Source organism: Paroedura picta, chromosome 15 (assembly GCF_049243985.1).
Source record: "Paroedura picta isolate Pp20150507F chromosome 15, Ppicta_v3.0, whole genome shotgun sequence".
NCBI classification, from domain to species: Eukaryota; Metazoa; Chordata; class Lepidosauria; order Squamata; family Gekkonidae; genus Paroedura; species Paroedura picta.
Window position 1 is genome coordinate 3685681 of NC_135383.1, and position 26614 is coordinate 3712294.

The 26614-nt window shown below is 53.9% G+C and overlaps 2 protein-coding genes across 6 annotated transcripts in view; one reads left to right on the forward strand and one right to left on the reverse strand.

The window, feature by feature from the left end:
• Positions 1 to 14926, forward strand: part of LOC143824411 (tyrosine-protein phosphatase non-receptor type 11-like) — a 28176-nt gene extending 13250 nt beyond the window's left edge. For all 3 annotated transcript variants that reach the window (XM_077311676.1, XM_077311675.1, XM_077311677.1), the window contains exons 3-16: positions 3313 to 3507; positions 4540 to 4732; positions 5294 to 5413; positions 5794 to 5907; positions 6303 to 6399; positions 7159 to 7238; positions 9098 to 9253; positions 11720 to 11851; positions 12160 to 12314; positions 12804 to 12871; positions 13210 to 13361; positions 13761 to 13837; positions 13982 to 14102; positions 14603 to 14926. In XM_077311676.1, the coding sequence (XP_077167791.1) occupies positions 3313 to 3507; positions 4540 to 4732; positions 5294 to 5413; positions 5794 to 5907; positions 6303 to 6399; positions 7159 to 7238; positions 9098 to 9253; positions 11720 to 11851; positions 12160 to 12314; positions 12804 to 12871; positions 13210 to 13361; positions 13761 to 13837; positions 13982 to 14066 (1624 nt within the window). In that variant the 3' untranslated portion in view covers positions 14067 to 14102; positions 14603 to 14926. The remainder of the gene's footprint in view (positions 1 to 3312; positions 3508 to 4539; positions 4733 to 5293; positions 5414 to 5793; positions 5908 to 6302; positions 6400 to 7158; positions 7239 to 9097; positions 9254 to 11719; positions 11852 to 12159; positions 12315 to 12803; positions 12872 to 13209; positions 13362 to 13760; positions 13838 to 13981; positions 14103 to 14602) is intronic.
• A 1238-nt stretch (positions 14927 to 16164) lies between these two features.
• Positions 16165 to 24524, reverse strand: RNF223 (ring finger protein 223). 3 transcript variants are annotated; one of them, XM_077312216.1, is made up of 3 exons: positions 24135 to 24524; positions 18974 to 19082; positions 16165 to 17516 (listed from the first exon to the last, which is right to left on the reverse strand). In XM_077312216.1, exons 2-3 carry the CDS (start codon positions 19023 to 19025, stop codon positions 16657 to 16659), a joined length of 912 nt encoding a protein of 303 aa, XP_077168331.1. In that variant the 5' UTR covers positions 19026 to 19082; positions 24135 to 24524; the 3' UTR covers positions 16165 to 16656. The 3 variants fall into 3 exon arrangements, with proteins under 3 accessions (XP_077168331.1, XP_077168330.1, XP_077168332.1); XM_077312215.1 differs by having other exon boundaries at positions 23130 to 24524; XM_077312217.1 differs by lacking the exon at positions 18974 to 19082 and having other exon boundaries at positions 23130 to 24524.
• Positions 24525 to 26614: the final 2090 nt, after the last annotated feature.

The window sequence follows — 26614 nt, forward strand, 5'->3', positions numbered from 1 at the left end:
GCTTCATTGTCCGGAGCAGAGAGACAAAAGAGAGCAGAAGAGCCCTGGCCGTCCTGGAACGCCGGATCCATTTGGGGCAAGGCGGTTTGGGTGCTGCTCTCCCGGTCCTGCTGAGATTCTTCTTCTGGCAGCTTCTTTTCTCAGCCACTAAAATGAAATTTAGGGGGAGGGGAGGGGAGGCTTTTGGCCGTGCGGAAGGTTTGAAAAAAGGACCGGATAAATGGCTCCGATTGTCTGTTGGGGGTGGGGGGGTATCTTTCTGTCTGCAAAAGGGCCTTTTTGCTTGCAAGAAAATGAAAAAGGAGGGAGAAGTCTCTTGAATGGCAGCTTTGTTTGGTTGTGGGGGAGGGAGGCATGATTTGGGGCAGGGAAATGGAGAGGGGGCGTTTGTTTTTTGGAAACCCCCTGCCAAAACACAGGGGAGGATCTCTCCGCAGGATTGCCTGGCCCTGTCCGCAAAAGTCCGGGTTCAAATCCAGTCTTGGACGCGAAACCTACTGGATGATTGTGGGATTTGCTGCCAGAGGGTGCAGTGATGGCCACAGGTATAGCCAGCTTTCCAAAGGGCATTCGGCAGATTAGCGGAGGAGGGGCCCAATGGTGCTTTACTGGCTGCCCCGTGCCAAGGGCGGAGCTGGGTGGGGATTAGAGGACTTCATTTCTCCTGATGACTTGCAGGATAGAGGTCCAGCTGGGCGTGATGCCCAAAGTTTAAAAAACAGGAGTGGAGCGAGGATTTTTCGACAGTCCTGTGCAAGCCAAGAAGCAACAACACGCCCTGTAGGCAGTTGGCGAATCTTGGGGGAGGATTTGCATCCTCTCTGAGCAATTAGCCGCTGCAGCTGCAGACCTCAAGAGGGGTCCTTTGAGCGCGCCAAGATGAAGCTGCCGGAATCTGCACTGGCAGCCGTTTTTTCCGTGTAATTATTTAATCCAGCTGCTGGTTTTGGATGGGAGGGGGGCTTTCCTCCCTCGCTCGACAGCTGCAGGAGTCCCGCTGGCAGAAGGGATTTTGGCATCCCGCAAGGACAGTGCTTCGCCACAGACAACCCCCTTGTAGATTCCCTTGCCGGCTGCGGAAGGCTGTGGCGCATGGCCGGAGCATTTTCGGCTCTGGGTGGGCACATTCCTTTTCTGCACTGACTCTTGGCAGAAGAGGGTTCGCATGGCATCTTGTAGCTTGCAAAGGATTATGGGGAAAGTTTGGTCTGGGAGGAGAGATGGAAACCCTCGGTAGCTCGACCCCCATTTCTGGATCCTCCTTTCCTTCATGTTTTTGATGTTGGGACCGTGAAGGAGAGGCAAAACGGATGCTTGCACATCTGCAGCAGTCGGCTGGATTGGCCCATTCGGACACAGATTTTCCTGAGATTTTGGGTGTGAAGTGCCGATTTGCAATCCAGTCTTGAGCCGAGCAGGTATCAAATTCGGAATCTCAAGCCGTGGTGTGTGAGAGGCTGTATTTTTCTCCTCGGTCTTTTCTGCTTCACTCCGTTCCGTCTCCGTTGATTTATCTCTCATGCCCATGTGCTGAAGCATGAATGGTCATTGGATGCACCGACAGGCTAAAAATAGTCTTTTTGAATTGCAAAGAGTTTCTGGGGAAAGATTGAGAACTGAAAAGATCACATTGAAAGGAAGTGAAGGGGAGGACGGTGTGTGTGGGGGGGGACATGCGTACGATAAGCTATTGAAAGTGAATTTTCTTAGTCAGCATGAATCTGCTGAAAGAGGTTCTGAAATATTAACATGGTTGGATGTTACTGCCCTTGTCCCTTGGCATCTGCTCTGTGCTCGCTCAGCAACTGGAGAGGGGAGGGGGGCATGGGGAAGTCATCAGCCTGCTCTAGGAATTGCCAGAAAAATCTATGGTACGATCATAGAGTTTCTGGCAGTTCCTAGAGCGGATTGCCGTCATTGTCAGGTTTTTCCCAGAAGTGATGTCACACTGTCAGTTGACTGTGGTTTAAAAAAAACAATTTCCCTCCCACCAGTCACTGGAAGGGCCGTTTGAAGTAGAAGCTGGGGAGGGGGATCCCAACCCCCTTTGCGAGAACTGGGGACCCTGCCCTGCCCTGTGTTTCATCCAAGGCCATAAGGGGAGGAGCGGTATAGAAATTAAGCATCGCGGTTGTTATACGTGTTGAATGGGTGTGAACAATCTGGGGCAAATGTGCTCACAAGCTGGTAGCCGTTCGTAGGAGGGGATATTGAAAAATCCGGTGAAGGCAACACACAATGGGGTTCTTAGCATGAGGCCTTCTGCCCTATGAGCCCTTGCCCCACGCCCTCTTCCGTCTTTCTCCCCTTTCCTCGCTTTTCCTCTATTTCGCCAAGATTCTGCTGTGCCCAGCAGCAGACTGTGGTCTCCCTCGCAGGACAACACCCATGCATCAGCAGTGACACCAGCTGTAAGAATTAAGACACCACTGGGCCGTAGAGACAGTGTATTTTTACTCGACACCCCCCCACACACCCCGTGTGCCCTGATTTGTGTCTGTAGAAGGCTCACGGCAGCCGCTACAAACCATCAAATGCTAACCAGGATGGTGCAAGCTATCCAAAGGAGCCGGAGGCCGAACGCTTCGAAATTTCATCTACGGAATATTCGAGCACCCGTACCAAAGAGATTCTAGGCCAAATCTCTCCCCCCGCGTGCTTTGAAAGCCCAACCACCACCCCCCTTGCAGCACCGAAAGGGTTAACACCATTTGGCTGAGAGAAGGGAGCAGAGTGGTCCAGTTCCTCCGGTCCCTTCTGGCCCTCCTTGGTGGTGGCGGAAGAGTAATTGCGTCTTAAGGGCACTTAGCGGCTGTCCTCCCGCTGAGCTTGCCCAGAGCCCAGATGCTTGATGGATGTCCTGGGTCAGCTTTTCTTCTCCATCCCTCCTCCTTCCTAATCTACTTGAAAGGGGGGGGAGCCCCCCGAGGCCCAATACATTCAGTCGCTCTAAATGGACGCCCCCAACCCATCCCACCCCTGGGACTCCAGCGGGTTCAAGGTTCAGGCAAGCTGTAATCTTCCGGGGAAGCACAGAAATTCTGCAGGAGGCAGAAAGCCCAGCTGTGCTGGGAATCCCTTTCCACTGTAACTTTTTTTAAAAGAAAGAGAGATCACCGAAATGCGGTGGAAACTCATCTGCCAGTGACCAATCAGAAGTCTTGGTGGACAAAAGACACTTTCTCAAAACACTTAGCAAGCACCAGGAAAGGGGTTGGTGGCCCACGGGGACCACGTTGGTGGCCCACGGGGACTGTCGATTGTTGGCCAGTGTGACAAATTTCTTTCTCTCCCTTCCCCGTCCGGCACTAGGAGGAACGATGAGGTGACCCACATCAAGATCCAGAACACGGGGGACTACTATGACCTTTATGGTGGGGAGAAGTTCGCCACCTTGGCCGAATTGGTCCAGTATTACACTGAGCAGCAGGGCCTCCTACGAGAGAAGAACAGCAACGTCATAGAGCTGAAATACCCTCTCAACTGCCAGGATCCGACCTCTGAGAGGTGAGAGAGGAGAATCCCCCCCCCCCAAGTCGAGCTGTCGGTGTTATTTCGGGGGTATAATTTGAGGCGGTGAACTTTTGCTAGGTTAACTCGAGCTTGCTTTACTAGATGGTTCGGAGAACTGAACCCACGAAACGATTGTTCATGGTCTGAGTAGTTCAGCCGTGGAATCGGCTGCCTAAGGAGGTGGTGAGCTCCCCCTCTCTGGTGGTCTTTAAGCAGCGGCTGGACAGAATCATAGAATCATTGGAAGGGACCTCCTGGGTCATCTAGTCCAACCCCCTGCACTATGCAGGATTTGCCACTAGGTCACGGCCCCTTGCGTTGCTACGGACACATAGGAAAGCACTACACAGTCGGCCTTCAGGGCAGCTTATGGACTGGGGTTCTAAGCTGTAGAAACACAAATCAGCCACTCAAAACAAAATGAAATAAAACCTTTCTAAAAAGCCAGAGCAGAACAGCCCTGTGAGGAAGCAGGAAATGAAACGGACTGCATTTCTGCTGGCATTTTGGCACTTTACAAGATAATAAGATTGGTGGGAAAAAGGGACATGATGGACTTTTAAAATATTCTCGCCGTCTCCACCGGAGAGGAATTGATCGAACCGAGAAACCCAGACGGACAAGCGTCTCTTTCTTTTATATTTGGAAATGGTTTTGAGGGGAGGGCCAGAACTTTTGCAGCCTCATCTCTCCCAGTCCTGTTTCCGGGTTGGTGACATTATGGGGAGACCGCTTGTCCTCCGTGGGGGGGAAGGACCATCAAGGGGGAGCGGATGGAGCGGCCGAATGGGCTGGTGGCGCCATCTAGAGGGAGAGGGATGGGGAAACCGGTTTGTGTTTTAAAGAACGAATCGCCAAAGGTTGATAATAGTGGAAACTCATTTTTGGATTTAATGCAATCCGCCACATTGCACGTGTAAAAAGTGGGTGAGAGTAGCTTCCCTAAGACCTCCTAGTGGCTGAGGGGAGATTTGAACCAGGGACTTTGCTCCATCTGCCCTTCTCCGTGGCTGTTCCTGTCCCTAGATGGTACCATGGCCACTTGACGGGGAAAGAAGCCGAAAAGCTCCTGACGGACAAAGGCAAACCGGGGAGTTTCCTGGTCCGGGAGAGCCAAAGCAAACCGGGAGACTTTGTCTTGTCGGTGCTGACCAACGAGGACAAGGCGGACACGGGTGACCGGAAGCCCCGCGTGACCCACATAATGATCCGGTATCAGGTAAGGAGCCACCGGAACAGGAGTTTTCTAGGTGCAAAGTAAAGCCGACCGTTTGCCGGCAACAGGGCCTTTTTGGTGCTGGCTCCCGCTCCAGAATTTATGTCCTCAAAAAGGTATTATCCTCATCTTGGTAACGTGATGCAGCCTGGGGTCATGAAGCTTGTGCGGGTTGCCTTGGGACCTCGTAGGGTTGCTGAGATGCCTTAGGGCAGGGGTAGTCAACCTGTGGTCCTCCAGATGCCCATGGACTACAATTCCCATGAGCCCCTGCCAGCGAATGCTGGCAGGGGCTCATGGGAATTGTAGTCCATGGGCATCTGGAGGACCACAGGTTGACAATGGGGTTAAGGTCCAGCCGTTCCTAATATCTGAGTTATGTTCTGCTTTTCTCCATCTCCCGAGTCTCTTGCTTAATTTCCTCATCTCTGCTGCCTTCCCTGCCCCCTAGATGTATCCCCCCAAAACTTGGTTGGTCTCAAACAGACCCCTGGACTCAATTCTAGGCTCCCCCCCCCCCCCACAGCCTTTCCGTGGGGACAGAACTCTGGCTTTCTGTTACAGCCGGACGGGAAGTATGACGTCGGAGGGGGCGAACACTTTGACACGCTGGCTGACTTGGTGGAGCATTACAAGAAGAACCCCATGGTGGAGAAGTCCGGCGCGGTGGTGCATCTGAAACAGGTGAGGGCAGGGCCAAACCGGTCCGGAGGGGTAGCCCTGGCCTCCGAGGGGGTCCAGCTATGTGGGTTATTCATGTGGGGCAGGAGACTGCTCTGATTTCAGTTTCTGCCCCCCTTTCTCCTCATTTCACGAAGCGGTGCTCTGGGTTGGGATCTTCCTGGAGATATGGGAAGGGGAGTCTGGGGGGGGCGGGTTTCAGGAGGGGAGGGACCCCCCCAGCAAGGTACCGTGCCATAAACCCCGCCCTCTGAAGCAGCCATTTTCTCCAGGGGAACTGGTCTCCGTAGCCTGGAGATGAGTGGTCATTCCAGGAGATCTTCAGACACGCCCTGGAGGTTGGCATTCCTAATTCTAGCTTCATCCCCCCCTCCCCCTTTCAGCCGTTCAACACCACACGGATCAACGCAGCTAACATTGACAACCGAGTGAAGGAGCTGAACAAAATGGCCGACCAAAGCGAGAAGTCCAAGCAAGGCTTCTGGGAAGAGTTTGAGGTAGAGAGAGGGTTCCACTTCCTTCCTCCCCACCGTTTCTTCTTCATCTGCTTTGCTACCTTGTGGGCTCTTCCGATGTTCTTATACCCAATCAGGAAACTGCCAGAATTGAAATGGATCCGTATTGTTTCCTAATAGGCTAAACGTCTCAAATCGTAGTTTACTCTCATTTTTCATTCGTTTCCGCGACGTTCTTCCTTAGCTTTGATTCCTTCAAGCCGTTGTGACAAATGGATTCAGATTTGTGAAACCTGAAGTCCCAGGTGCAAATGTGTCACTATACGGCAACCTTGTTGATCTACCTTGCAGGGTGGTTGGGGTTAGGAAGGACGCGAACTATTCTGAGCACTGAGTGATGGGAAAAGCTGAGAATATACTTAAAATTCTCTCCACAGATGCTGCAGCAACAGGAATGTAAACTCCTCTATCCCCGAAAAGAAGGGCAGCGGGTGGAAAACAAAGGGAAGAATCGCTACAAAAATATCCTGCCATGTAAGGAGAAATGCTCAAAAATGGGGGAATGGGTGTTGAACGATGGCTCAATACTCTTTTTGGCCCCTGGTTCCAATTTCTATAATGTGGACTGAGGATACAATACAAATGTGAACAGAAAGGGAAGTTATGAATATGGCAATGTGCATTTTTCTGCAAATCCAGCGTTTGGTAGAAGGCAGCGTCTTGAGTTCTTTCACATCAGTTTAAAAAAAAAAAACATGTCTCTAGTCCTCAAGGCCGTGAAGGCAGATTTTAAGGCGGGCTGATGATGAAATCAACACCCGGAGCTGAGCGGGATTGTCCGTAGCCAGCAGGCGGGACTTGAACACCTACGTAAAGCTGACTTAGACTGAAATTGATCCTCGGTTGTTGGCCCTTCAGAGGATCCGGTTGGCCCCTGCGTGAGACAGGAGGCTGGACTAGATGGGCCCTCCCTGGTTTCATCCAGCAGGGCTCTTCTGATGTTCTTAGGAAGGCCTCGGCTTCTCTGCCCTGTTGCTGGCCCTTCAGAGGAACCGGTTGGAGCTTCCGTGTTCAGGAGTAGTATGCCTGTAAATACCAGCTGCTAGGGAGCCCGTAATTAAGGACAGCCGCCACCACCCTGCCATCTTTGCTAGCATCCCAGAAGCAGCTGTCTCTTGAAAACAGGATACGGAATTAGATGTGCCCCTGATCTTATCGGGCTGGGATGCTGCTGAAAGGTCGTTCGTGTCGTTCTGTCCCCTCCCACACCATTGAATTTCTCTGTCGTCCTAGTTGACACCACGCGGGTGGCTCTCCGAGACGTGGACGGAAGTGTCCCCGGCGCCGATTACATCAATGCCAATTATATTAAGGTAAGCAGAGGAGGCGTGTCCCTGAGGGGGGAGGAAGAGGCGGGGCTTAATCGCAGCCCACGGTTGGGCTTACAGGAAGTGGGTTCAGCCCGGGCTGGGAGGCGGTCTTCAGAGCCAGATTCGACCTCTGCGCATGGGTAGAGACTGTCTCTTCCTCCTGACGACGTGCAGGCGAGGGAACAGGATGTCCGTGGGGGATTCGAACCCCGAGGCATTGCAGTGGAGGGGTTCTGTGGACTACAGATCCCATGAGCCTCTACCAACATTATGCTGGCAGGGGCTCATGGGAATTGTCATTCGTGGACCTCTGGAGGGTCACAGTTTGGCCACCCCTGGTTTGGATGGTTCTGAACACCCTCGCCCTCGATCCAGATGCAAGAAGCAAGCAATGAAACCGCTTTGCTGCAAATTCAGTACCCGAAAGCCGCCTCTGGGCCATCGAAAGGGGCGGCCTCCGATCGGGCGATAAATCTGGCCGGCTAATGGCGGGGAGTTTATCGCCCGTTACTCTTACGGGGCTCCGCTACGTGTGCCAGGAGCTGCCTCCGAGTTAACAAGGCCGAGCCTGCAGGCTTACGGCCTAATAAAAGCCCTGGCCCGGCCGGGCAGGAAGGGAGCGTTTAAGGCAAGCACAGGCCCCCAGCCCTGGCGTGGAAGGACGTGGCTCACAGCATTAATTGACGGGTTAATCAGCTGGGGCATTGCGCGGCGGAGAACAGGCTTCTGGACCAAGGTGGCTTTTCCAGGGAAGGGCACCCCAAGGTGGTTTTGCGGGCCCTTTGCTGCCACGACAGGGCACCCGCGCTGGGGTTTAGGTGTTTCTTTCTTCAGTTACAAAATTTAAATCCCACCTTTCTTATTTTATGAAGACTACCAATGTGGCTGATGATTTAAACTGTACGCAAGGGCCAGCTTGGTGCAGAAAAAGAAGAGCTGGTTTCAGAAAGGAGCGGGCTAGAGAGCTGAATAAATAAATGAATAAATGCCCCACTTTTCCCAACCTGAAGGAGTCTCAAAGTGGCTTCCCTTCCTCTCCCCACAGCAGGCGCCCTGTGAGGCAGGTGGGGTTGAGAGAGCTCTAAGAGAACTGCTCTGTGAGAACAGCTCTAACAGGAACTGTAAGTTTAAGACCGGTGGCCTCTGATCGAGAGAACCAGGCTTGATCCCCCACTCCTCCTCCACGTGCCACCTGATCGAGGAGACCCAGGGCCAGTCAGTGTCCTCTCAGCCTCACCTACCTGTTTTGGGGAGAGGAAGGGTGAGCTGCTTTGAGACTCCTCCAGGGAGTAAAAAGCTTCAGCTCTCTTTGAGAAAAACCTCCTGCTTACAAAACATTAACAATCAGACCTCACCCAAGCCTCTCCCATCAGTAAAACAATTCAAAGGAGTTAATGTCCACATCCAACATTAAAGAGCTAAAAGATTGTGTAGGAAGGAAGGATCACAAAACAAAGAAGAGGAAGACAACAACAGAAGGGGACAGACAAATCTCTCTAGGGAGAGACTTCCAGGGCTTTGGTGCCACAGCTGAGAAGGCCCTGTCCCAGGCTGCCCCCCATCTGATCTCAGAAAGCAGGGACTGTAGTGACCAGGGGGGCTCAGGAGGCATTGCACGGATGCTGACGGCTGGAGACGGTGAGTGGCTGGGGTCGATGCATCAAAACGAGATTGTGCCATTTAGTTGCCGGCCGGCCGGCTTGAAGATGGCGCCGTGCGTGTGGCCGGACCAACTCACCGAGTTTCCGGAACGGAATCGTCCTCCGGCCGACGTCTCATCGGATAGATCGGCGAGCCAGGTGCTGAATCTATTTCTCTCGTGGGACTCAGGGTTCCTTTTCTTTTCCCGCCTTCCGTTCCAGAATATTCTCGAAGACGGGAGGAGTGCTGAGTACAGCAAGGTCTACATCGCCACTCAGGGGTGCCTGCAGACCACAGTGAATGACTTCTGGGCCATGGTGCACCAAGAAAACGCGCACGTCATCGTCATGACGACCAGGGAGGTGGAGCGCGGGAGGGTGAGCGCCGCTGGCGGTTGGCTTCCCTGACTTTCTGCGCCTGGCGGTCCCACGCGGGTGCCGTCCGGCTCATTCGGCAACCTTTGACGAACTGGACGTCGTCAAACAGGATCACTGCCTCGTTGCCGCCGTCAAATAACGCTGTGGGGTATTTTGTCGTCTTTCTCACCCGAGTGGTTTAACCTGTTTTCCTTATGCTTATTTTGCATCTTCGCCCTATGGGAAAACGGTAGTCCAAACCAGGTTTAATGCCACGTTTCTCTCTGTTGCTATGTGCATGTGTGGGCCGACTGCCCAGGCCGTTCCCTGACATGGCATTGCCTCTGCAAACCTGAGCTGTTTTTGGAGACCTCATCGCGTAGCTACGAATCAGCTCTGTGGAGGGGCTGCATTGCCTCTGCAGGCGGAATGGGGGCTCTTGCAGTACGTTCCTTTCAAGGGCTGACTCTCCGTATCCCTCTTCCTTTTCAACACTGCCTGAAATCTCTCTCCCTGCCTCCTTCAGAGGAGGCAGCGGCGGAGAAGAATCGGCAGAAGGCCATGATGTGAGAGAGCCCCGATGGGTCATAATGAAGGCTGTGCTAAGCCTTTCTCCCTGGTGTGCTGGTTTTCTACATGCAGGGAATTTCTCTAGTATGGCATTCAAAGACATCATAATGTTTTATTTAAGAAAATTATTTTTATTTTATTTCTATATTACATTCATATACTGCCCTACCTTCCGGCTCAGGGCGGTTTACGGTGAAGATCCATAGTGGAATACACAGCAAGCCCAATTATGAACTTATAACATTTCTAACATTATTGTTAACTGCATATCTGTGGTTCATTTTCTGGAGGGTATTGCTGGATCAGGAGTCGTTCTGAGCTTCTGCTGGGCGCAGTTGGTGGTGGAAGGGGCTTCGGGGGGCTCTTGTGGTCAGTGTTGTTTCCTTGGTGGAAGAACTTTCATTTGCAGGCCCCGTGGAATCCTTTCAGCTCTGGCAGGGCCCAGATCCTCTCCTGGGAGCTCATTCCCCCAAGAGAGGGCCAGGACGGCCTTCCCCGGCCCTCCCCAGAAAAGGCCCTCCCTCCTCTTGCATGTGGTTTCCTAATGGAAGTGTTTTTGGATTCATGGCATTGTTTGCGGCTGTGCCTGAACCACATAATATCGCTGCTGTGCTTTCCCCCACAACAGGAGTAAGTAGGAAATAAAGGTTGGCAGGGAAGAGCGTAAATCTTGCTTCATTGCAAGTCTGGACGTCTGCGGGGACCACACGTGAGGGCAGAGGGAACAGGAGGGAGCATTTGGGCCTGGAAGGCGCCCCACACCCTCTCCTGAGACTCACGCCAGGACGGAGAGTCGAACGGACAGATCTGCCCTGTCCTCAGTCTGAGCTCTTTGGGGTTGAGTGCGGCGTCTTGGGGAGAGTGGATTTGAACCAGTGCTTTGCGAGATCCCTTTCGAGCACCTTCGGTCTCGAACGGATGATCCTCCCGAGTTGGCAACTTTGTGTACAAACAAAGCCCCTCCACGTCCGAAAGATTTTTTTAAAAATGGCAAGCATGACGCCTGCATCGCAGGGCTTTCGGGAGGAGGGCATGAGTTGGAAGGTGGTGGTGTGTTCCTGCCCCCAGACGCCCCGGTGTCAGCGTGGAGGGTGAGCGGGTGACGGGGGCAGCCCCCCTCTGTCAGAAGTGTTGGGCAGCGAGCGACCTTTTCGGTTTGGAGAGCCCGCCAGCGCGCTTGTCTTCTCCCAGGGTCAGGAGGAGCAAGTGGGTTGTAATTAGCTCACGAGGAGCCTGGATGGCCTCTCTAAATGAGAACTTGAAAGGGAGCCCAACCCCAGCCAGTAATCTCCTATTAACACTCTCGCGTGTGTGTGTGTGTGTGTGTGTGTGAGAGAGAGAGAGAGGGGGGGGTTCCTTCAGTTGTTTAGGTCATTACGGACAATGAGAGCAACTGGATATCAGGATGCAAATTTCTTACTGCATCCCACTCTGCATTTGAAACCACATTTTTGATGGGCCCTGTTCTCTGTCTCTCTGTCTCTGTCTCTCTCTCTCTCTCTGTCTCTCTGTCTCTCTCTGTCTCTCTCTGTCTCTCTGTCTCTCTCTGTCTCTCTCTCTCTGTCTCTCTGTCTCTCTCTGTCTCTCTCTGTCTCTGTCTCTCTGTCTCTCTCTCTCTCTCTCTCTCGTTTTTGAGCACTTTTAAAATCATTTTGGGGGTGTTCCCCTTCCTGTCTTCCAATATTTTCAGTAATTATCCATCAGAAATGCCTACATGGGAATTTAACCTGTTTTCGGGTGTGTCTTTGCAATAAGAGGTCCCTCCAGACTGACCCCATAAACAATGGCCATGCATTACCGGAATTCGCATTAAGTACCCAGTGGCGGGGGGGGGGGGGGAATGTCACCACGCTACACCAGGAGCCGCCGTCCTTCTTTCCAACAGACTTGTCTCTCTCTCTCTCTCCCTCCCTGCAGAATAAGTGCTTCCACTACTGGCCAGATAAGCACTGCTCCAAGGAGTACGGCTGTATCACCGTGAGAAATATCGGGGAACAGGAAGTCCAGGGTTACCACATCCGGGACCTGGAGGTTATTCGGACGGACAGGGTGAGGCTTGCAGTTTCTCTCCCTCTCTCTCTGTCCAGGGTGCAGCCTCTGTTGGAAGTGCAACTCAGTGGTTAAGAAGCTGCCGTGTGCCAACACAAGGGTGAAGCCCTGCGATCAACATCGGGAGCAGAGGGCCATCTATGGCTTTTGCCACCAGGCGTAGATGAAACACTCTGTCAGGGGCAGGGGAGTTCTGTGCTCTTGGTGCTTTCGGGGCAATGGAGTCCCAGTGAGAAAGGTGAAAATAAATGATAAATACAAGCCACAATCTCTGTCTGTCTGTCTGTCTGTCTGTCAATCAACGGCAGGAGGAGCGAGCCAGACGGATCAAGCATTTTCAGTTCTTCAGCTGGCCAGACCACGGGGTTCCCAACGAGCCAGGAGGAGTCCTGCACTTTCTGGACCAAGTCAACCGAGCCCAGGAAAGCTTTGCCGATACCGGCCCGATCGTCGTGCACTGCAGGTGAGCGGCCGGGGTGGGGGCGCGCTGCTTAAGGTGGTGTGGCCCAGCGTCCCACAGTGGAGACCCTTGTGCTGCGGTGCCAAAACTGTGTCTTATTTATTCTTATGTGTTTATTCTCTGCGGACAGTTTAACAAAGTGATAAAATCATTTTAAGAGACAATAAAGGCAGTGGAACTATAAATACGCCGAACGCTGCGATTTGCCCACTGCTTCTCTGTGCTTTTAGTATTCAGTGATGGGGTTTTATTCCGGAGAAGGAAGGAGGGGAGGCCCCTGTGATTTTATTTGCTTCTTCTGGCCTGGGGGAAGAGTGCCGTTTTGCAGGCTCTGCAGAACTTGAGTAGATTCTAAACGTCCCCAAGGTCAACCAGAGGCCCTGCTGGGCGTTAGACCCACCTGGCTCCCCCCCCTTTCTTGGAAGGCTGTGGGGTGGCCTTGGGAGACCCACATAACTCAAGAAGCCCTCCCGTTTTTCTCTTCTCCCCCAGCGCTGGGATCGGACGGACCGGCACCATCATAGTGGTTGACATCTTAATGGACACGATTCACAGGCAAGGTACGGCTGGGAGCTCCCCTTTGCGTCTTCTCGGGCGGAAGAGAAGCTCTGACATGTCGGGCGTGATGCATGCTGGGAAAGAGCTAGGCCATCGGTGGGCTGCTGCAGGGGCAGGATATTGAATTGGTGGGGGTCAGTCAAGGGGTCCACGGGAGCAACCCCACGTTCCGTAGAAGCAGAATTTTCATTCGGGATAATAAATGAAACCAGTACGAACAAACAAAGAAAGAACGAGGGGGCTCTCCAGGTTGAACTGGGGAGGGGGGCGAGAAATTCTGCTTGTTGGCTTGTGGGTCACGTGTCCTCTCTCGCACCCGTGACCCTTCCCCCTCGCTCAGGCTTGAATTGCGACATAGACATCCCCAAGACGATCCAGATGGTGCGGAGGCAGCGGTCCGGAATGGTGCAGACCGAAGCGCAGTATAAGTTCGTCTACATGGCCGTGCGGCAGTATATTGCCACCGAACAGAAGCGGCTCGAGGAGGAGCAGGTAGCCGGTGGTCCCAGGGGCCATGGAAGGGCTTGGGGTAGGGATGCCAACCTCCCGGGGGGGGGGGGGGCTGGGGGATCCCCTGGAATTACAGAGATCACAGTGCCAGTTCTCTCAAAGCTCTCTCAGCCTCACCTATCTCACAGGGAGTCTGTTGTGGGGAGCGGAAGGGAAGGCAAGTGTGAACTAATTTGAGACATGTGAGGCCAGGTGGATGATCCTGGGCCAGTCCCAGTTCTCTCAGAGCTCTCTCAGCCTTACCTACCTTGCAGGGTGTCTGTTGCGGGGAGAGGAGGGGAAGGCGAATGTGAGCCGATTTGAGACACAAAGCCAGATTGAGGAGGGGGAAAACACACTTTGGGGAGACCAAATGGAACGCTTCCCTCCATCTCGTTACAGAAGAATACGTGGAAAGAGCGCGAATACTTGAATATCAGATACCTTCCGACAGAGAACCCCCGGTCCCCTTCACCCGGGTAAGTGGCTCTTTCCTAGACAGAGGAAGGGGTGGGGGGTGGGGGGTGGGGGGTGGGGGGAGCAGACCGGTCCAGAGCAATGCTGCTTTCCTGTTGGCTTGGGCCCCGTCAGGACTCGCACTCAGGGCAACTTTGTCTCCCCAGGGCTGAAGATGAATCGTCCTCCGTCTATGAGAACCTCAATATCAAAACCCCGAAGGCTGTCGAGAGGAGCAGCTCTGGCCGATAGCAGCTGGAGACGCGCATGCACGGGGAGGGCCAGCAGGTAGGCATCCGGCAGGGCCCTTCTGGGGTTCTTCGTCGCCTCTGTGCCTCTTGGTGGCCCCGCAGAGGAGCTGGTTGGCCCCTGTGAGAGACTGGAGGGGCCCCTGGCCTGATCCAGCAGGGCCTTTCTGGTTCAGTGCTGGAAGCTTCCGACTGCATTTTGGGGGGATGGATGCATACATAATCTGGGGCCCGATTTTTGGGGCCCGGATGTGACTGTGGACTGTGCCCCGGGCTTAGCTACCAATAAGGGGAGGCCTTGCTGAATCCGGGTTTCCCACGGCAGCGTTCCGCTCTCCTCCGTTTTAGCCTCACAACGGTCCTGCGAGGCGGGCTAGGCTGCAAGTGTATGCCTGTGGCACGAACTCAGGAAGCTGCCCCATCGGGACTCCGGCCCTCAGCCCCGCCAAGTCAGTCTTGTCTACCTAGACGGGCAGCGTGGTTCTCAGGCCGTGGTTCTCTTCACAGCACTGCCTCCTCCTCCTCCTTCCTTCTCCCCAGGACTGAAAGGAGGGTCACCCACCTCCACTTCCCTCTCTCGCCATTGCTGCTGCCGCCGCCCCCTCACCGCCGCGCTGTTCCTTCCTGCCCGAAGCGCCTTGAATCCAGCACAGGAAACCCCAGGAGCCCCTCTTTGGGGAGGGGGGCATCACCTTGCGGAGGGGGGCACCCCCCACCCCCCAGCTTAACTTATTCAGGAAAGACCCGGACTGTTTTGCCTTCTTGCCTGCAAGTGCCTCTGGATGACCACCACGGAACGTCCCCACCTCCTCTCCAACGTGTGTGTGTGTGTGTGTTTTTAATATAAAAATAATAACAATTGAATGGTTGTGTCTCTCTTTTTGTCCATCGGCACAAGGACCTGGGGGAAATGAGTCCCGGCTGGAGGGTCACAATCATAGAGCCAGTTTCAGTTCTCTCAGAGCTCTCTCAGCCCCTGTTGCGAGGAAGAAGAAGAAGAAGAGTTGGTTTTTATATGCCGCTTTTCTCTACCCAAAGGAGGCTCAAAGCGGCTTACAGTCGCCTTCCCTTTCCTCTCCCCACAACAGACACCCTGTGGGGTGGGTGAGGCTGAGAGAGCCCTGATATCACTGCCCGGTCAGAACAGCTTTATCAGTGCCGTGGTGAGCCCAAGGTCACCCAGCTGGCTGCATGTGGAGGAGCACAGAATCGAACCCGGCATGCCAGATTAGAAGTCCGCACTCCTAACCACTACACCAAACTGGGGAGGGAAGGGAAGGTGAATGTGAACTGGAGACCCAGGAGGCCAGCTGGTGACCTTGGGCCAGTCCCAGTTCTCTCAGAGCTCTCTCAGCCTCACCTGCCTCACAGGGGGTCTGTTGAGGGGGGAGGAAGCTAAGGGGATTGTCAGCCACTCTTTCAGGCAGTGAAAAGTGAGGAACAAAAAATCTCCCTCCTTGAATACAGAGTTTTGCACTCGGGGCCCTTGGCTGTTTCAGCCACCAGTTTGGGGCTAATTCAGAACCCCACATCCCTGCCCTCTTGCTATCTCTTTCCTTCCTCCCGGAACTGGGGTGTTCTCTTGTCCCCTGCGCTTAATTCTTTGTGGTCGCTTTCTTGTCTTCCGGGTGATTCCTGCCATATCCTGCTCACGACCACGTGGAAATGTTTCATATACTGGGAAAATGCAGGGCAACAATCCAGTGTGATGTGTGACCATTACAGTGTTGGACTAGGACCCAAGAGCCCCTGGTTCGAATCCCCTCTCTCCTGTGTTAGCTTGCAGAGGGACCGGGTCTCTTTCACGCACTTCGCCGTACTGACCTTACAGAGATGTTGCGGTAAAACGGAGGCAAGGAGAACCACGTAAGCTGCTTTGGAAGAAAAGCAGGATGTCAGTGGGGTGGGAAAAAAATTACAAGCCGATTTCCTGCCTCCCTCCGCTGCATCCTCCCACTTTCTCCTCTTTTTCCTGCAAAAATCCCCCGCTTTATCCCTCCCCTCCATTAAATATTGTCCCTCTCAGAGACTTGCAAGGGAACGGAGGAAGGAAGGCAGCCAAGCACGAGTCCTCTTGGTATATGACCACACACGCCTAGATCTATAAAACTGAAATGTTTTTAATATCACGTATAAAATTAAATAGCTCCTCTTCATGCAGAATTAAACAAGGAGGTTTTCGCACCGCGAAGTCAGCCTTGGGCACAAAGCTCCTTTGGATTTTTATTTGTCACTGCGAGAACGTGAAGGCACAACGCCGTACATGATTCCACGGACTGCTTAGGATTTCGTACGGGATTCCGAGCGATCGCGGCTGGCCGGGGGCTTCGGCGGGTATCCTAAAGAGCCCCCCTCCCCGAACCCCTTGCAGGCTGCCTCCCCACCACGTGTTCCAGGTGGCCCTTGGCATTAAAGACATCAATAAATAGCGGGTCCGCGGGGCACCGGCCGAGGCTGAGTCTAGCGACGGCTTGCAAAACTGCTAAGTGTGCATAACAAGCAGCGAGAATACTTCAAGTAATAACCCCCAAAAAGTGTCCCATGGGAACAGGGTAGAGTTCTGGCAGCCCCCTAGAGAGCTTTGTCTCCCCGGGTCACCACAGAGGGTCCAAGGAAGCCGCCGTCGTTGTCGGGGCCATGGTGGTGGGCGGGTGATATGGGATGTACGGCTTGGTCATCGTGTAAGTCCGAGTGAAGCACCGGAGGTTGCCCGTTTTCAGGACGCACTGAACCGGCCAGAGGATGATGCAGAAAAGGATGATGATCAGCGCCGACAGGAGGACGATGCGCTTCCAGTCGTCGCACATGGCACACCGCGACAGCCGCCCCATGAAGGTGTCGGGCGGCAGCTCCGGGACGTCCGGTTTGCTGAGGCTCACGTCGATGCTGATGCAGTCGGGGTTCTCCGGGTCGGAAGACTGCCTGCAGCACAGCTTGGTGCCTTCCATCCAGATGACCTTCTCCCGCTGGAGTTCCGGCGGCAGGGTGGCCAGGAGCTCCTTACTCGTCCGCAGCCCCGGCGGCCCTTCGAGCGGGATTTCGGTGAGCTGCCGGCAGAAAGGGCACGGCAGCTGGTCCTCCACGCGGTTGGCGGGCAGCGCGGCGGTCAGGCGGGCCAGGCATTCCAGGCAGAAGGTGTGTTGGCACTCCAGCACCTTGGGCGTCTTGAAGAGGTTGTCGTAGGTGTTGAAGCAGATGGAGCACTCGATCGGGGAGGTGGGCTTGTCCGTGGGAGAGCCGAGCCGCAGCTTGCCGTCCACCGGAGACCGGATCGGGGAACACACCCTGGGCCTCCCTTCTGCCGGAGAGCTGACCGCCGGCGAGGTGATCACGATCGGGCTGAGGGGGATTGGGATCTCACCCGGGGCGGCGGGGATGGGGCTCACGGGGCTCATGGGGGGAGATTCGGGCACTTCCGTTTGCCATATTTGGGTGATGCAGGACATGACGGAATCTGCAAAGACAAAAAGAAGCAGCACTGAAGGAGGCGCGTCAGGCGAACGGGGGTGTCGTCGCAGGCAAGGGAGAGAGCTGCCGGTCCGAAAACGCCCGGGGTTCAAGAATATGAACAATATACTTTGTTTTTCTAGCCCGCTCTTCCAATGCTGCTCAGGGTGGGTAAACAGCTCCCTCAGAGCTCTCTCAGCCACACCTACCTCTGTCTGTTGGGGGGAGAGGAAGGGAAGGCAATCATAAACCGCTTCGAGACTCCTTCAGGTAGTGAAAAAAAGCAGTATAAGAACCAACTCTTCTTCTTAGACAGGGCCCTCAAACTAGCCTGCCTTGCAGGACAGTCGTATGTAATGCCGTCGGCTTGTGTGCAGGCAAGGCCTCCTACTCTCGGATCAGGTGTGTCATTCCAAGGCCCAGAATTCTGTCGCTGATGAGCAAGCTTATTTAAGCCTTGCAAGGATTATTTTTTTCACTCGTCGCCATCCCTGAAGGCCCCTGGTGGGATTTCCATTTAGCATTCCTTATCAGTTGAGACGGAATTAGCCAATGTCCTAGGGAGGCCACCTTGCTTAAGGGCAGAGGAAATAAACACCTTTCTCGGGTCAACTGAGGTCCACCTGCAAGAACCAAGATAGAAAAGGGGAGCAGACTTCCGGTTTTTCTACCCTGTTTCTTTTTGTATTAATTTAGGATATATATCTTGGCAACTTTTTGGGTTATATGGTTTTAACAATATTATAGTGTGGGATTTTTAAAAAATAAAAAGTGCCCTGCCCTGGCAGGGGTAAGGAAGGGCCATTGCTGGAACAGGTTTAGGGGACGTGGCTGCCATGTGGCTCGTGAACTCTGAATTTTCCTAACCACACAAAACTGCTTTATCCAGATTTTTCTGCAATGCTTCCCCCACGTTCCGTTTCTCATTGCAACTTTGCAGAGTGCAAATAAAACTGCAGAAGCATCCACACAAACATGATCAGAAAAGAAAAAAAACATAGAAACAAGACAGGGGCATAAAAACAGCATGCGGTTTAAAATAATACGCTTTAAACAGCAACGAAGCTAGAAGCAACCATAAAAACAGCACAGACATGCCAAAAATGGGAACCCGTCCATTAACAGCCTGGCTAAAATGCAATATTTGGGCAGGTGCCTGAAAAGCACTAAAAGCGGTGTTGTTTTTAAAGTACGGGGGGGAAACTGCCAAAGTCCTGTCTCTGCATTTGTAGGTGGCGTCATCTCAAGCAGGGCTTGGCCAGAGGGTGGTCCCTGGGGATCCGGACAATACATGCAACCTTCTCGTTGGCGTCCACCACCTTAATTTTCACGCCCACCCGACACAGGCCTCTTTTCCCTCCACCAACGCCCGTCATCACTAGCTCCTCAACACCTGAGCAGGGGGGAGAGAAGAGCAGAGCAGAGCAGAGGCAGAAGCGAAAAAGGTCAAAAAGGAACACATACCCCAGCCGGTGTTTCTCCTCAGGCGGGAAGAGAGGAGGGCGGCCGTCTCCATGAAACCCACTAAGGGATCTCGCTAGGGTTGAGGAGGTAGTGGTGACGGGACCGACGCCTACGACAGACAAACAAATGCATTCAGCGGCAAAAGAGCTGGGCTGGCTCTTGGCTCTTAACTCATTCCGCCCGGGAGCCGTTGGCCTAGCCTAGTGGGCCGAGGGTCTCTCCGAGCGGGGCTTTTGTCCTCGGGGAGGAGGCCCGAACGCCACCAGGATGGTCAGCAATCGAGGGACGCGGGTGGCTGGCTCAGATCGAAAGCGAGATGGCGGCTCTCGGGAAGCCCGCGTCTTGTTTGGCTCCCTCGCCCGAAGCAAAGGCTTGTCCAATGATCGGCCGTCCTGCAGACGCCAGTTCATTTCAGAGGAACACCCTGACTCAGTTTGCCGGCCTCCCACTGGGACCTGGAGATCTCCCAGAATCACACCAATATCTACCAATATCCCTGCGGCGGTAACTCCTCTTTCGGTGCATCTGAACCAGGAGCTATGAAGGGCCACCTCCCAACACCTGACCCTGTTGACTTGGCAGAGGTTGTTTGCTTAGCAAGCTTTCTTCAAACTTCGTCTCTCCCTCCCTCTCCCTCTCTCTCTGCCTTTGTGCGGCAGGGGGGACTGAGTTGATGGGTGAAAGGAAGCCTGTTTGGTGGGGGGGACGGCTCCCTCCTTGTCTCTGGGTCCCTCTGGAAGGAGCAGTGAGTTGTGATGTTGTCCGGGATGTGAGAGAGGCAGCATGAGGGTGGTCAGGGCAAGGCGAATAGATTGCCAAGCGGTCTTTTGCAGGGCAGCTGGCTGCGATCCCTCCCAGATAACTCTCCCCGGCTTTCCCCCTTCTGCCACTCTTTGTGCCAAGGGGGATGCACCTTTCTGCCTCGCCCCCGTGACATGGCAAGATGCTCCCTGCAAGAGGAAACTCCTGCTGCTGTTTCCAGCACTGCTCTGAATTCCCCCTTGGCAGACCTCCTGGCCAATAAATGCGGGTCGAGCCCCTCCAGAAGATTTCTCTCTTCTCTTCATTAATAGAGCACATTTTCCGCTCTTATCTGGACCCGAGTTGGTGCCGCGTATATTCTCCAATTCCGTGATTGCAATACTGCCCCGGGAATGAGTGTCCGTTGACCTCAGTGGGTTTTATTTATCAGCCCTCTCTCTTCTGTCATTTGCCCGAGGAGTTCGGAAAGCTCATCTAAAAAGGGAAACCCTTGAAGATAATTCTGTGGCTCGGAAGCCCTTTTGGAGCACGCTGAAGGAGCCTGCTTCCCAAGGACATGGGAGCTGGGAGAAAATAGCCAATGCTTCCAAAAGCAGCACAAATAAGGGGCACACAAGGGGTGCCTGCAGGTTTGGGGGGGGCATAGGTTGTAGGAGCTTCATCATAGCTCCTCTTCCCTCCAACAAGGGTTACTTTCCTACTCTTCAGCACTGCCAGGTGATCTGATTTAATATTTACCCCCTTCCCCCCCCCCACCCACACACCCCTTTTATGGCTCTACAAGTTTTACTTTTATAGTGTGTTTTCCTATTTGCCGAGTTGCCTGTCAACCGGTTTGCCTAACACTGTGAGGCTTTGAGGGGAGTTTATGTTAAAAGCAAAGGGCGATGTGTGTGTGTGTGTGTATGGGGGGGAAATTACAGAAATGCAGGACGGAGTGATGCGTTTCCACCGACCCACAACTGAAAACCTGGGGAAATCTGGCGACAAGCTGGCCCTTCCATGGGACAAATCTCGCCAGCTTTGGAGCTGCCACATCATCCCCTGCTTTCCCCCCAACAACCTCCCTGCAAGGCGGGCTTAGCAGAGATGGCATGACTGTTCTAGGATTGATCCCCATTCCAGGTCTGACACCCTGAACCCGAAACCCAACAAACACTTCCCCTCAAGGCCTGGAAGGCAGGAAGGCTGGGCCGACTCCCTGTTTATATTTCTTGTCAGGGGCGGGTCTTTTCCCAACCTGCCTCCTGCTGGATTCGCATGTTTGCCAGGCAGGTCCTGTGAAATACAGCCGCAGTGTTTACAGCACGGGGAAAGATTTGTTTTCTGTGCTCTCCCAGGAACTTGCCAGGCCTGTTCTGGAGACCAGCTTGCTCCGGAAAATGCCAGCGCACTCCAAGGCTGCGTCATCCCCAGGGATGGAGAGAAACTCCCAGCAGCCTGCCTGGTGCTGGATGCTCCACTGAGGAGGGCTGTCACAGCAGCCTTCCTGCCTGCGGTCCCATCCTGGCCACGCTGGGAACTAAAGCAGGCAGCCGGCTCGGTGCTCGCTTGGACCACATGGACTGTTGGTTTATGCGCTCTCTGGTGGGGGTCCTTACCAGCCCACGAGCATGAAATGGGCTTACGCTTTGCCACTCAGTCCCGTCTAAATGCCCAAAAGCTAGAGGATCTGAGGGCGGAATTAAAGTTGGAGTCACCCTCCTCTCTTGCAGCCCGAAAATATGTTAACTGGCCTAAGACTGAGAAGCAAACTCCTGCCTGAGTCACTGCTCTGGCCTTGCTTCAGCGGCTCGTGAGGATCGCAGTGACTCAGCCAGAGACACAACGGGCAGCCTGTCTTGAGGGCAGGCTTATCCTCTGCCATCAGGAGTGGCCGGGTCTTGCCATCACAACCTACGCAGAGACAAGGCAAAATTCCTTGCGGGGCGAGCACAAGACAAGAGCAGCAGCTCATGCAGAGAGGCGGCAGGAAGCCTCCTCTGTGTTCTGGCCCTTTGGGCTCCCACAGTGTTCTTATTTTTCATTTTGCTTCAGCAGTGCACAGTTCGGGGCGTATTTAATATCAGCATTTAAGCATAGCCGCCTCATACGCAGAGAGGAGGGCAACCGCTTTGCCTGTCCGCCAACCAGTACGGACATAACCGTGGCCTGCCGGACCTGCACAGAGGCGTGAAATCCTTGCTCCAGTCCCTCCCTTGTCCCGACAGCTCTCTCTCCCTAATCCCCGGCACAGCTCTCCTCATTAGCTCCTCTCCGGCTCCTTTCCCTCCCGGGGAGCCTGTTGTTTACCAGCCCTGCCTCCGAGTGGGCCTGCTCCGTCAACATCCGCTTTGCTCCTGATGTCACAAAATTGGTGCGCTTAGGACGATTAGATGAGCAAGTGGCAGGATGTTGATTTCCGAGAGGCGGAAGGTGGAGCCTAAGAAACACCTCCTGCTCCGGGGGATCTTGGAGGGTTCGCCTCCCTGTACGCTCAAAGCCAGACAGAGAGAGACAGGCCTGGTACTCAAATTCCACCCCCTTCTTCTGGAAGGGTGCCTTCGCCGGTTTTATCTTTCCAATATTTCCCCTCTCTGTCGCCCGCACCAGGGGTAGTCAACCTGTGGTCCTCCAGATGTCCATGGACTCCAATTCCCATGAGCCCCTGCCAGCGTTCGCTGGCAGGGACTCATGGGAATTGTAGTCCATGGACATCTGGAGGACCACAGGTTGACTACCCCTGGCCCACACGACTCCCTTGGGAAACCAAACTGTAATCCCAAATCCTGCAACTTTCGCCACAAGGAGTGAAAGAAGTCCTCGGTGGCAGCCGGACTGTTTCCTTTCGGAAGCGGGATCCTTTGGGAAGATTCCGTTGGGTTTCCCGCAGGTACGCTTGGCCAGCGGACATCTTCCATAGCAAGAAAAGGCAAGGCAGCATCTTGGGTCGGCCCCAAAACGCCAGCGCCGGCTGGCAAGCCCCCGTTCCAAAAACATAGTGAGATTGTTCAGTGCCAATCGCGGGACGCCCATTTTACAGGATGGGGAACCGAGGCCGGAGGAAACGGGCAGCACCCCGGGCCACCAAACGACAGCGAGCGTGTGGATGAGTGTCCAACAACCCAGGGGTGAAATCAGGCCTGGGAGACGGCCGACCTGCAAACGGAAGGTCATCTAGGAGGAAGAAACTCCAGAACTAGCCCGGACAGCCAAACCCATGCGTTTGCTCGGCCCCTTTTTAAAATTTGAGCCGTGTTGCCGCTCAAGAGCAGAGCTGCTGCTGAAATTTCCACAGACGGGCAGAAGAGGCATGCGTGGACCAATCTCTCCGCCAGCTCTCGCCCACCTGGCATCTATTGGAAGCAAGAAAAGACCGACGCCCGGCAGAGAGACGAAAAACCAGTTCACTTACTTGTCCAGGCTTGCCAACTTTACCAGCCGCCACGCATGTTCCAGCGCCTGAACTTCCCCGCCCTTGAGGACGTCTCTTTGGGCTTTTACCAGCAGGTGGGCCTCATGTTCCGGACGGAGAGAGCGCCTTGTTATCGCTCCGATAAACCTTTTGTTTGCCCCGGTTGGCAGAGCGGAGCCTCTGCCAGCCTCACACGCAAAATCTCTAGCAGCCGGGCAGTTACCCCGGGTCTCTTTTATACCTTCTGGCCTGCAGGTGACAGAGAGGCAGCACCTGTCTTTCCCAATTTCCAGGCCGGGGCTCCCATTGGCCAGGGCTCCCGGAGGGGGGCGTGGCCCTGCTTGTTGACAAACTGGACCGGCTTGGGCAGCTTCGGGCCAGACGTGGAGAGATTCCCAGGAATCTTGCCCACGTGGGGGAAAGCGGCCCGGGGGTGAGGGGCCGACAACATACACGGGGGTGTGGGAGCCTAGATAGAGAGCTGATTCTCACCATTACACGGAGGGCACAGTATAGGGGTGTTTATAGGATGGGCAACTCAAGGCTGGGAAAGTCCTGGAGAAGTCTGGGAAGCCGGGACGCCAGGCTCCGGGTGGGACGTGGAGATCCCCCAAAATTGCAGCTCAGCTCCCGAGAGCAGAGATCAGTTCCCTTGCAAAGATGGCGGCTTTGGGGGGAGATAGACTCTGTGGCATTGTGTTCAACAGAGGTCCCTGTCTTTTCTGGACCACCCCCCCAAGCCTCCTGGCGGGAACCCTACCCCCTATCCTCTCCTGGTGGCCAGGGGGAACTAGCAGTCCTACGGGGTGGACTGGATTTGTGGCAGCAAGGGACCTGCATCTACCCTCCCACTCGCCCATTTCCTCTGGGGGATATGATAGATCAGTTGTTGTTTGGAAACCCTAATGCTCCTCTACACCCCCTCTCTCTCTCTCTCTCTCAATGAGGATTTTGCAACCTTGTGCTGCTTTGGATGCCTCCTTGCACTTTTCCCCCAGGCCTTACCCCCTTCTTCGGATCGTGCCCCTCAGGCGGAGAGCCGCAGGGCCTTGGCTGGCACAGGCAGGCATTCGGTTGGGAATCTTCCTCAGCTACTTCTCTCCCTGCGGTGACTCCTCTTTCTTTTGGCCCCTCGGATGCCTTGATTCAAGCACGTGGCAAGGAATGGATTTCGTGATTTCTTTTGCTCTCCCTTGATGAAGGTCGAACGTCCCAGCCATGCGCGATTCCGTGTGGGATTTAAAAAGCCACGAAAACTGAAAGGTTTTCTCTGCAGTAAAGTTTTTTTGGATCATAAACTTTCATAAACATTTCGCAGGCTCTTGCCTTCCGAAAAAGGAACAAGCAGATCTGAATATGTTTGTTTCCTTTTGATTTCCTACAACGACATTCCTTCTCGTTTCATAGAAACACAGAATCTTAGAGTGGGAAGGGACCTCCTGGGTCATCTAGTCCAACCCCCTATCGGGTTGTGAGTGTCCTACCTAGTGCAGGGGGTTGGACTAGATGACCCAGGAGGTCCCTTCCAGCTCTATGATTCTATGGTTCTAACCCTATCGCTCATCCCCTGTCACCTGCCACCCCCTTGAGCCTTCACAGAATCGGCCCCTTCGTCAGATGGCTATCCAGCTGCTGTTTAAAAATCTCCAAATTTCCTCTGATTTTTATGCTGCCGCCTGTTGATGCCTCCCCATCTTTTAGATGCATGTCCAACGTTTGTGCTAGCGATGCAAAAACAAAAAAACAAAAAAAAAACCCAAAAATAAAACCCATCTTGGAAAGCGTGTTAATTTTAAGGGGGTGCCTAGAACACTACAAAAGAACAAGAGAAAGATGGGATTTTTAAATTTAAAAAAAAAACAGACACGATTGGAACAATAATCAGATCAACCAGCTTCTGGAATTGTGCTTAATCTCTGCTTCTGACTGGAGGGTATTACACTCCACTGGGTCCCCTTCGCAGTTTATAACCCCCCCCCCAAAAAAAAAAACTCTCTAGGTATTTCCCAACTCAAAGGCATTTGTCTGCACAGCAGCCAGGAAAAGGCTGATTTCTGCACATGCTCCGAGACATTTTGCTATACAAAACTTCCCATTCTTCTTAGAGCAAAAAGGCCAGTGCTAAGGGGGTGGGGGTGGCTTTTCCCAGACTCTTCTCCCATCCTCCCCGCGTGGGTGCAAATAGCGTGGGAGCAGTTCTCCCCAAACCTGCCTGTCCCCATCTCTAATTATTCCCTGTGCACGCAAGCCATCGGCCCGGCTCTTCTGACTCCCTTGTGAGCGTTTCTCGGCTTCCTGCTGTGCATTGGCACGGCGAAAATTCTTATGTAACGAGGATCACACGCTCAGAGGTGCCGAGTCAGGCGGCCGTCAACGCCGTGTGACTGATTAGCCCCTCTGACTCACCGCCCAGGCAGTGACTTCACTTCCCAATTTTTGGAATAGCAGCCGTGCTCCTGGGATGAACGGCAAGTCCTTTCCCAGGCAATTACTGGTCAGGAGACCGTGATCAAGGTGTTGAGAAATCCTCGGGACGATGGGGTGGCAGGCTCTGCAAGGTTGTCGTGTTTGGTCCGCCATAAGCCTGGCTCCTGGGAGGGGGACGGTTTGCTAGCCAGGCAGCTGTTCCCAGAAAGGGGCCACGCCAGAAAGGTCCTGCAACCCTTGGCACTAATTGTGCTCAGAAGTGGACAGTGAAGGAGGGCCATTTGGGGGCGGATAAGAATACAAGGATATCCGAAGAGCCTTGCTGGGCGAGACCAGTGGCCCATCTAGTCCGGCATCCTATCCCACACTAGCTCCTCTGGAGGGCCAATTAGAGGGCAGAGAAGCTGAGGCCTTTCCCTGAAGCTGCCTCCTGGCTCTAGGATTCAGAGGTAGACTGCCTCTGAATGTGGAGGCTCCTCTCAGTCACCATGGCTAGTAGCCACTGATAAGACTTCTCCATGAATCTATCTAATCCCACTTTAAAGAGAGCCAGTTTGGTGTCGTGGTTAGGAGTGCGGACTTCTAATCTGGCACGCCGGGTTCGATTCTGCGCTCCCCCACATGCAGCCAGCTGGGTGACCTTGGGCTCGCCACGGCACTGATAAAACTGTTCTGACCGGGCAGTGATATCAGGGCTCTCTCAGCCTCACCCACCCCACAGGGTGTCTGTTGTGGGGAGAGGAAAGGGAAGGCGACTGTAAGCCGCTTTAAGACTCCTTCGGGTAGAGAAAAGTGGCATATAAGAACCAACTCTTCTTCTTCAGTAATCTCAGGGCTCTCTAATCCTCCCCTCCCTCACAGGGTGTCTGTTGTGGGGAGAGGAAAGGGAAGGCGACTGTAAGCCGCTTTGAGCCTCCTTCGGGTAGGGAAAAGTAGCATATAAGAACCAACTCTTCTTCTTCTTCTTCTTCTTCCTCTTCTTCCTCTTCCAAAGCTGTTTAACCCGAGAGAAGGGGAGTTTTGAAAGGGTTCTTTCCAGCAAACATTTTGGAAAACAG

Coding starts and splice junctions, on each gene's coding strand:
- RNF223 (XM_077312216.1), bottom strand. CDS start 19,025: ATGGAGACGGCCGCCCTCCTCTCTTCCCGCCTGAGGAGAAACACCGGC. Junction 17,517..18,973: donor GAGGAGAAACACCGGCTGGG/GTATGTGTTCCT, acceptor TTGTCTTTGCAG/ATTCCGTCATGTCCTGCATC.